General features: G+C 34.6%; 1 protein-coding gene across 1 annotated transcript; it reads left to right on the forward strand.

Moving 5' to 3' along the window:
- The first annotated feature begins 684 nt into the window (after positions 1–684).
- LOC101893222 (elongation of very long chain fatty acids protein 7) lies at positions 685–7,260 on the forward strand. Its single transcript, XM_005189607.4, has 5 exons — positions 685–917; positions 974–1,164; positions 6,519–6,662; positions 6,729–6,834; positions 6,944–7,260. The coding sequence occupies exons 1-5, from the start codon at positions 857–859 to the stop codon at positions 7,255–7,257; spliced, it is 816 nt and encodes a 271-aa protein (XP_005189664.2). The 5' UTR covers positions 685–856; the 3' UTR covers positions 7,258–7,260.
- Positions 7,261–10,014: the final 2,754 nt, after the last annotated feature.

The raw sequence follows: 10,014 nt of genomic DNA on the forward strand, positions 1-10,014 counted from the left end.
ACTGTGCGACGTAACTCTAAATTTTCCTTATATACTTAACAAAGCGAACAATCCATAAAATGTATTTTCACACCGATTCTCAGTGTTATTTAACGAATTGTTTTCATCACATCTGTTCTACAATTCGAAACTATGATTCATAACAAATTGATTACATTCCCGTGTGAACTCGGCTGCACCTATGTCTGTCGCAATTTATAATTATATGATTTACATACTTCTAGATTTATTACAAAACAATTTGTTTTATTATTTAATTCATGCAAGAATTTGAAATTGATGTAAAAAAAAAAAAAAACAAATAACACAGCTTTGCCAGATTATGTTGTAAGTGAAAACAGAAGCTCTCAGCAACCAAAATATGGAACAGCCTTTGAACATTTCGCGATAATTTATGCAAAATAATTCAATTTGAGTTTTTTACAACATTTTTAAATGCCTACATTTTGTATTTTAGGAAATTTCATTTGAGGTTTTGAGTGTGCTGAATTTGTTTCAAAATAGAACACACTCTAATTTGGTACCTTGACCTATTGCGTGTGTTTCGTGGAATTACGTTTCGTGTTTCCGTTTTTTTTTTTTTTTTTAATTTCACACTTTACTAGTAAATTCTTGTTTGACATTCCTTCGGGTGCAATAATTCTCTAGACTGCATATAATTACAATATTTGTTAAATAGACTACAGTTCTGGGTCTCTATTAACAAGTTCATTACACTGCACCAAGTCGTTCAGTCGAATTGAAGGCGCTAAACGGAACAGAAGTTGTTGCATTGCTCTTAAAATTCGTCCATAGCTTAAGTGTATTAAATTCTGCCGTTTTTAATTTCCTTGTATTTTACAAAAAACCCGCAAAAATGTTGCTATTAAAAATATTTTACCGTGAATTCAAATCTCACTGGAACATGATTGGAACTGGTGAGTAAGAGGACCATAGATTATAAAATTGTGATAACCCCTGATTTCGATTACAGATGTTCGTATGCGCCACCTGCCCTTTGTCAACAGTTACCTGAATATAGTATTACTTATGGCATCATATGTCATATTTTCTGTAAAAATTGGTCCAGCCCTGATGGCCAATCGGAAGCCATTCAATATCAAACGGTTAATCCAAATCTATAATTTTTTCCAAATTCTTGTGAACACCTATGTTTTTATTGGGGTAAGTAAAGTGGGTTTAGGACAACTAAATCTAAGTGTTGTTACAATCAGTCTTTTTATTGTTGTTGTAATTTAAGGCTCCGGACAATAATAACAGATATTTTCACCCTTTTTATTTCCTCCACAATTCTATAGAGGGTGTACAGGGTTGCCCATATTCGATGGACCCATGTTTTTTTTAACAAATCAAAGAAAAAAATAAAAATTTGGCGGTTGGTAATGTTAATCATTTAATTCGTTACAAGTAGATTTGTCTACATCAATTTTTGAATATGATATCTCTCATACGGCCGCCCTCTGGCGTTAATGACGTATTGTGCCCTTTTTGCTGCATTTTCCATCGTTTTTGCCAACATTTCGGTCGGAATAGCGGCTATTTCTTCACGAATGTCGTCCTTCAACTCTTCTACAATCTTTGGCTTGTTTACGTAAACCTTTGACTTCAAATATCCCCACAAGAAGAAGTCAGGCGGCGTCAAATCGGGCGAACGCGGTGGCCAGTCCAAATCACCACTTTTCGACATCAAACGGCCCGGAAACAAATTCTTCAGAAAATCGATTGTTATGTGACTTGTGTGCGGTGGAGCGCCGTCTTGTTGAAACCAGAACTGTCTTATACGCTTTCGACGAATAATTGGCATCACAAAAATGGTCATCATGTCGCGATAACGCTCCTTATTGATGGCAACAGCATGGCCATTTTCATTTTGGAAGAAAAACGGCCCAATGACCGTTTTCGCACTAATGCCGCACCAAACTGTGACTTTTTCGTTATGAAGAGTCACTTCTTGAATCTCCTGAGGATTTTCACGGTCCCATTTATTTACGGTCCCATTCAATGTGAAATAGGCTTCATCGGACATGATAATTTTGTTCCAAAATTGCTCGTCATCTTCGGCCATTTCGATGACTCTTTGGGCCCATTCCAATCGACGAGACTTGTCCGCAGGCAACCTTCTTTGCGTCAATTGAATTTTGTACGGGAACAAATGAAAATCAACGCCAATAATCCGTTGTAAAGTGGACCGAGACATGCCCAACTGCTGAGAACGGCGTTTTTGGGATGTTCTTGGGGACCTCTCAACACTGACTCGTACGGCAGCGATATTCTCGCCCGATCGCCTTGGTCGACTTTTATATGGCCTCTTCGGATTAGAAAGAGCCTTACCAGTCGAAAATTTTTCGTATAAACGCTTAATGGTGTTCTTAGAAGGCGCACTTTTCACATTTTTTAATGTTTTAAAAGCACGTTGAGTTTTCACAATTGACTTCTTCTGTTGAATGTAAATTTCAACTATTTCAGAGCGCTCGAGTGGCGTGTATTGGTTCATGGTAAAAATCTTCTTGGTCTGACGCTTAAAACGCGGTATGTCATTAAGCGATGTGACATCTCTGGCGTTGACAGATGGGTCCGTTGAATATGGGCAGCCCTGTATTAAGTTTGTAATTCCACTTGAAACTCCTCGCAACAAGCATTTTAGACCCGTCAAGATTAATATTCTGGATCAGCATAAGATTCTAAGTCGATTCAGTCATATCCGTCTGTGTGTTAGTCTTTTGAAATCCTTCTAGCTTCCGAATGGTATGAGCATACGTGAGCAAAATTTCACTCAAATGTTTCTAGTAAAATGTTTCCGTAAAATTCATATACACCCCACCATTCCATGGAGGGTATATTAACTTTGCCATTCCGTCTGTACCTCTTCGAAATACTCATGTTAACATGACAAAGTGTATATTTTCTGGATCAGCGTAACATTCTAAGTTGATGTAGCGATGTCCGTTTGTCTGTTGTAACTACCCTATCTTTCGAACGATTTTAAATAGAAGGCTAAAATTTTGCACATGTTTGTATTTTGCCAGTAGTTCGTAAATAGATCACGTCGGTCCACATTTTTGTATAGCAGCCATATAAGCTAACCACTTGATTTTCGTTATTTCAAAAATTTTAAGGACATTATTCACCGGAATTGTCGCTTTTGAAATTCGAAATCGGTAGTACAGCCTATGGCAGAAAATTGTTTATGCAAATTCCACGTCTTCCTATTTAACGGTTTCATTTAAGCGGTATTTTTCGACAGATTTTTTCGGAAATTTTTCAAGTTCCTTCCAAATGGTGGAGGGTACTAAACATAGCTACTTTTTACTTGTTGGTATTAGAAATAGATCATATACGTTTTGACATAGTCCGCATATAACTTTTATGGCAGATTTAAAGAATTTTTGTTCTATTCATTGCATAGAAGTCTCCACATTTTTATATGGTCCCCCATATAATTGAACCTCCCCTACTGTAATGGTTTTAGCTAAAGTTTTCATCACAATTATCTCAAACAAATTTGGAATTGAAAGTTCGCAATATGACGAAAAATTAGTTTTACAGATCTACAAATTTGTAAAGCCCCATAAAACGGTGCCTCCTAATATTCGGTATTTTAATGAGTTTGGCTATATTTTTCAACAACTCAAGCCTGGTATTTGAAGTTAAGAATATGCACCCCCTTATCAGGCAGATACAGGTTTACGTTTTCGAAGAGTCACCACTTAATGGTACCATCTGAACTTCGATATTTTATAAATGCGGATTTTTTTCAGCAGTTCGTTTTTTATACCCCATTCCACATGGTGGTAAGGGTATTGTGTCTTTGTGCATTTCTTTGTAACAGGGAGAAGGAAGCGAAATAGACCCATAGTTAGTTTTGAGGATATTCATAGAGTTTTTTTTTGAGTCGATTTATGCATGTCAGTCCGTCCGTCCATGTATTTCTGTGAAAAAAATGCATTTCGCATTTATTATCCGATCGACATGAAATTTTGCAAACAATATTTGCGATTATCACCAATTTCAATATTTGCTTGACCCAAGGACAAACCCTATTGAAATTGGTGAAAATCGGACCAGATTTAGATATAGCTCCAACATATCTTCAACCGATTTGGGTTAATTGTGCACCAAATGGGCAATATAAATCCTAGTTACTTAAATTTTGGTACATCCTACCAAATTCAGTTTAGAAGAAAGTATATTAAATTTGGCGAAAATCGGTTCAGATATAGCTATCCTCACATTCGTTATATACATTCCACAAAAATTATATTTGGTACCAGATGTCAGATACAGCCCACAAATAGATTTGGATATAGCTCCCATATATATATTCAACCGATTTCGGTTTAATTGTGCACCAATTGGCCAATACCAGCCCAAATTTCCTGATTTTTTTTTTCACATCCTACCGAATTTAGTCTAGTCGGATGCACGTAGAATTTGGTGAAAATTGATTCAGATATAGCTATAGCTCCCATATATATGTATCAACCGATTTGGTGTTTAAGTCCCTCATATTCGTAATATGCATTCGACAACAATTACATTTTTAGGTACCAGATATCTTATAGAGCTCGGAAATACCTCTGCCAAATTTTATCGAGAACGGCATAGATTTGGATATAGTTCCTATATATATCATTAATCCAATTTCAGGTTTATTGTGCATCAAATGGCTATTAACAGCCAAAATAGAGTGAATTTCGAGACGTACGCTTCCATTTTGTGGAACTCGGCTCCGATATATTTTTTTTAATACAATCCTTCTCGAAGTGATATCATGGACTCTGTAGCAAACTATAACTGATCTAAAGACAAATGTTGATAGGTGGTAAGATCTACTTGAAATAAATTCTTTTGTAACGTGAGCTCTAGTAAATTGACTTTTCTTTACTGGTTATCATTTGTAGAAGTATTTGAAGGAGAAGAAGTGGAATACCTTCGAACTTGATCCAAGTTAAAAAAGAATTAGGGTGTGTCAACTCAGAACTGAATGGGATACTCCGTTTTAAAGTTATAGTGTCATAGTTTGTTATATCAAATGATATATATCCTCTGTAGTCATTAGGCAAAGTATAAAAAATATATGCTTAAAATTTAATATATTTGCAGAACAAATTTCTACGTTCGATGCCTAAGGACATACGCCACTTTAAAGTAAACAAATTGCAAATTTTTAAATTGAGAAGAAAGTTTTAAAGTCGGGCGGGGCCGACTTTATGATACCCTACACCACTTTCCTAATTAAGTAGAGCTCGACATAACAATTAAAAGTTTTTATGGGAGAATTCAATCATACACGCTATGATTATAATTATAATTTAAAATTCAAAGGATTAAATATGCCGAAGCATTTGTATCTTTTAAATTCGGAATTGTATTGCCCATTTGGTGCACAATTAATTTGAAATCGGATAAATATATATATATATATATATATATATATATATATATATATATATATATATATATATAGGAGCTATATCCAAATCTGAACCGATCTCGATAAAATTTGGCAAAGATATTTCTGAGCTGTAATTGATATATTTCCCTGAATATCGTTATTGTGGAGTGCATATTATGGCTGTGGGTAACAAATATAACAAATCGGATGAAACCGATCTTCACCAAATTTGACATACTAGCTTCTAGACTCAATTCGGTCGTAAGTGCCAAATTCCATCCCATTTGGACTAATATTAGACGTTTGGTGCACAATAAAAGGTAAATCGGACGAAGTTATATATGGGAGCTATATCCAAATCTGAACCGATCTCGATAAAATTTAGCAAAGGTATTTCTGAGCTGCATTTGATATATTTCCCCAAATATTGTTGTTACAGAGTGCATATTACGGCGGCGGTGGACAAAAAAAAGAAGAAATCGGATGAACAATAAATATGGGAGCTATAGCTATATCTGAACCGATTTCGATCAAATTTGGCATACATATTTTCAGGCCTAATTTGGGTGTATATGCAAAATTCTATAAATCTAAATTTTGACCGATTATCTCCAATTTCAATAGGGTTCGTCCTTGGGCCAAACAAAAGATCTTTGCAAAATTTCATCTGGATCGGGCAATAAATGCGACCTGTACCTTGTTTACAAAAATACATGGACAGACGGACAGACGGACGGACGGACATGCATAAATCGACTCAGACTGTGATTCTATGCAGATCATCAAAAGGAACTATGGGTCTATCTCGTGTCCTTCTGCCTGTTACAAACAAATGCACAAAGACATAATACCCTGATCACCTTGTGGTGTAGGGTATAAAAATATTATGCATTATACATAGTCATTTGAATCTAATTTTCTTTTTTTCTGACGGATTTTCATTTAAATTTCAAGAAAGTCTTTTCAGATTTAGATTTTTTTACTGAAATTTAATAAATTTTAGTTTGCAAGCAAGAATTGCTTTAATTTGGATTTCAGTTTCTATAACGAAATTTCCTCAAATATATGAAAGTCAATTCTGCGTCTTTTTACTAATAAAACTTGTTCCACTTTCTAATTTCAGTTCATGAGACATTATCTACCCCATCCCGCATACGATTGGTTCTGCATGAGAGTGGAAAGAAATGACATTTCAAAGGAAACTATGGACCTTATGCATATAACGCATATATGCTACTTGACCAAAATATTTGATACCTTAGACACAGTTGAGTATTTTCTTATAAAAAAAAATTAAATTCATGTAAAACGTTCGAAAAATTTATTATTGCAGATATTTTTCGTTTTGCGAAAGAAAAATAAGCAAATAACCTTCCTACATGTTTATCATCATACTTCGATGATATGGGCCAGTTTTCTGTACCACAATCTCTTCTTTGGTAAGTAATTGAAAACCTACTGTTGGTTTTTGTAATACTGATTAGTTGTAGGAGATATTGTTATTTTCGATATGTAATATTTTAAACTTTCATACATTTTGCATTTTAGGCAGTGTCTACACCGATATTGGCCATCTGAATTCCTTTGTCCACGCCCTGATGTACACCTATTATCTGCTGTCATCGATGGAATCAAAAATCAAATTGGACTCATGGAAACCTCGCCTAACCGAAATACAAATTATCCAATTCTTTTACTACACCATTAAGTTTGGTTCGTCGCTGTGCAACAACACGTGCGGCATGTCGTATGGATGGATGTGTGCACTGGTGACACAAAACTTATTTATGACAGCAATGTTTTGTAATTTCTACTATAAGACATACATTGTTAAAGCTCGGAAAATAAAAAAAGTTGATTAGCAATTTCTAAATATTTTAGAAAAAGGAAAAAATATAAAATTTTTGATTATTTATTAATAATAATTTCGGTAAACTCAGCAATGAACTCGTTGAGAATGCTGTAGGTTTTTCTAAAGTAGTTTGATATTAGATAGATTGAGACTGAATTCTTTATGTCAGCGTGGTTTAATATTTTAATAGTTAAATCACAAAAGCTCTAGATATATTGTGAGTAAAACCTTCTATTTTTGTGGCAAATATGTATGTAATATTTATGGCATTCGCTAATAAGTAGATTGAAAAAATAATAATCAGAGCACTAGACGAGATATGTTTAGTTAATAATCGTAGCTTTTTCCTACAAACACTTTTTTTGTTATTTTTGATAGGAAAAGAAAATAGTTTTAGTAAATTTCTGGAAAAAAATAGTTACCTTCTTCTTAAATACAGGGTGAGATAAGAAAACTGCAACCAACTTCAGACTACTGTCATTTTTAAGCCACTTGTCCGACATCTGTTAAAATTATTCCAGTGACAGCTCATTATATTGTTTACAAGCGTACAAAAGCATTTTATTGAGAATTGTCCAGAAAAAAGTTATTCGTGATGGAATTGATGAAGCGCGATAGTGTGATTTTTTTATGTATGGCTGGAAAACCACAAGCGGCTATCGTTAAAGCACTCCAGTATTTAAATGTGAATAAATCGTTTGTTGATAGCGTAGCCCGACGTCAAGGAAGTGGTCGGAAGAAAACAGCAACACATATCGCAATATTCCATTCGGCAAATATTGAAAAATTAACTCGGGGAAAAGCCATTGAAGTCCCAAAAATGGAAGAACTTACAGCACAACAGAAAGAAAATAGACTCAAAAGGTCTAAGGTGTTGCTTCGCTTAACCGAAAGTGGTAAAATGCCGAATTTGGTTTTCTCCGATGAGAAAACATTCGTTGTCCAGATTATAAACAAACAAAATTATCGTGTTTACTTGCCAAAGAGGTCAGTTGAAATGTGCACCTTCTGTTGGCCACCAGAACTCAAGCGCCAGCCATGGTGATGGTGTGGGCCGCCATAATAGCCGATGGTCGCTCTCCCCTCGTGTTAATCGACCGTGGAATCAGAATAGATGATGAATATTGTAGCGAAAACATTCTGGAGGGGTTATTAAAGCCTTGGGCACGCAAACGTTTTGGCGCCAGACCTTGGACATTCCCACAAGACTCAGCACCATCGCACTCAGCATGCGCCACCCAAGAATGGTTACAAAATGAGGTTCCTCGCTTCATTCCGAGCGAATAATGGCCACCAAAATCTTCGGATACCAATCCGTTGGACCATTGTGTCTGGAGTATTTTGGAAAGCAAATGTTGGCACTAAAAAATACCAAAGTGTCGATCACCTCAAACAAGCGCTTCACCGGGAATGGGCCAAAATAACGGAGAACAATATTCGGGCAGCGTGTGACGGTTTCATTGGCCGTTTAAAGGCCATAATTCGTACCAAAGGTAACCAATTCTAAACGTATTCTAAAATTTGATGCTATTTCTGACATTTTTTGGTTTCATTCAATAAAATTTAAAAAAATGTAAAAATGATGGCGTTTACCTTTGTTGCAGTTTTTTTATCTCACCCTGTAGAGCTGGGAATCTGAAATGTGGAATGGGAACCTTTGATGTGAAAAGACAAACTAAAAGTACTAAAATGCAATAAAATTGGTACCATTTGAAATTATATGAACGGATAGTGGTAATATCTTGGAATTTGGTATGAGAATCAATTCTCGGAAATGAGGTTGATGTAAGGAGGTGGTTTTGGAAATTTGTACGTGAAGAACTGTACTAAATGTTACTAAATTTGGTAAAATTTCCTTTTGGGGAAAATTTTTAATCGCTCAACATTCTGAGTGGAACATTTCAATTATTACAATGTTAATTTATTCAGATTCGAAATTTTGTATAGTTTTTGCAATAATAAATAAAGTTTTAATATATTTTTATTAAATTTCATAAATTTGTAGTTTTATTAAAAGCAATGCTTTTTTGCCAGTAGTCGGCACCACTTGCCAATTGTCGGTATGGCATTTTCCAACAGTTGGCATACCAATTTTTTGTAAGAATAATTAATAATAAAAATAAATTAATTCATTAAAATATAATATTTTTGTTTAGTTAAACTGATTCGACGTCTTTATTGTACTTTTCTGAATTGTTGAGGACCTCCACAGACAAACATTTAATTTTTATTAGAATAAATCATCTCTTCTTAGCGAAATTGTACACAAAGATAGCTGACAATATATTTGAAGTAAACAAAAAACATTTAGTTATAATAGTTTCATTTATTTGGGCTTAAAAATAAAAAGTGCCGACTACTGGGACATACCGAACTTAGGCACACTTACCCTGCTAGGTTTACCAAAAAATTGTATGGCGTTGTAGCAAAACAATGAGCTATATTGACGATATTTAAATTATTTATTGTCGACACACACCATGTATTAAAAAATTACACCAGCTTTGTCGACTCAATAGAAAAAATCTGGCCACGTTGTTTTTGATTAATTCTTTTAGTGTCATTTGGAATTTTAATTAAGAATTTAATACCATTGCAGAAATATTCTATTTTTTTTGTACGCCTCAAAGCAGGCTCTACTTTTCAATAATGCCCAGCACCTAAAAATAAATGAAAACTGACTTTTAGATGGCACTCGGCACATTATTTTCTATCAGATTTAGGTCGGATACAAACATCAACTACATAAACAACTAAACTCTGTTTC

Source organism: Musca domestica, unplaced genomic scaffold (genome assembly GCF_030504385.1).
Source record: "Musca domestica strain aabys unplaced genomic scaffold, Musca_domestica.polishedcontigs.V.1.1 2, whole genome shotgun sequence".
Taxonomy (NCBI): domain Eukaryota; kingdom Metazoa; phylum Arthropoda; class Insecta; order Diptera; family Muscidae; genus Musca; species Musca domestica.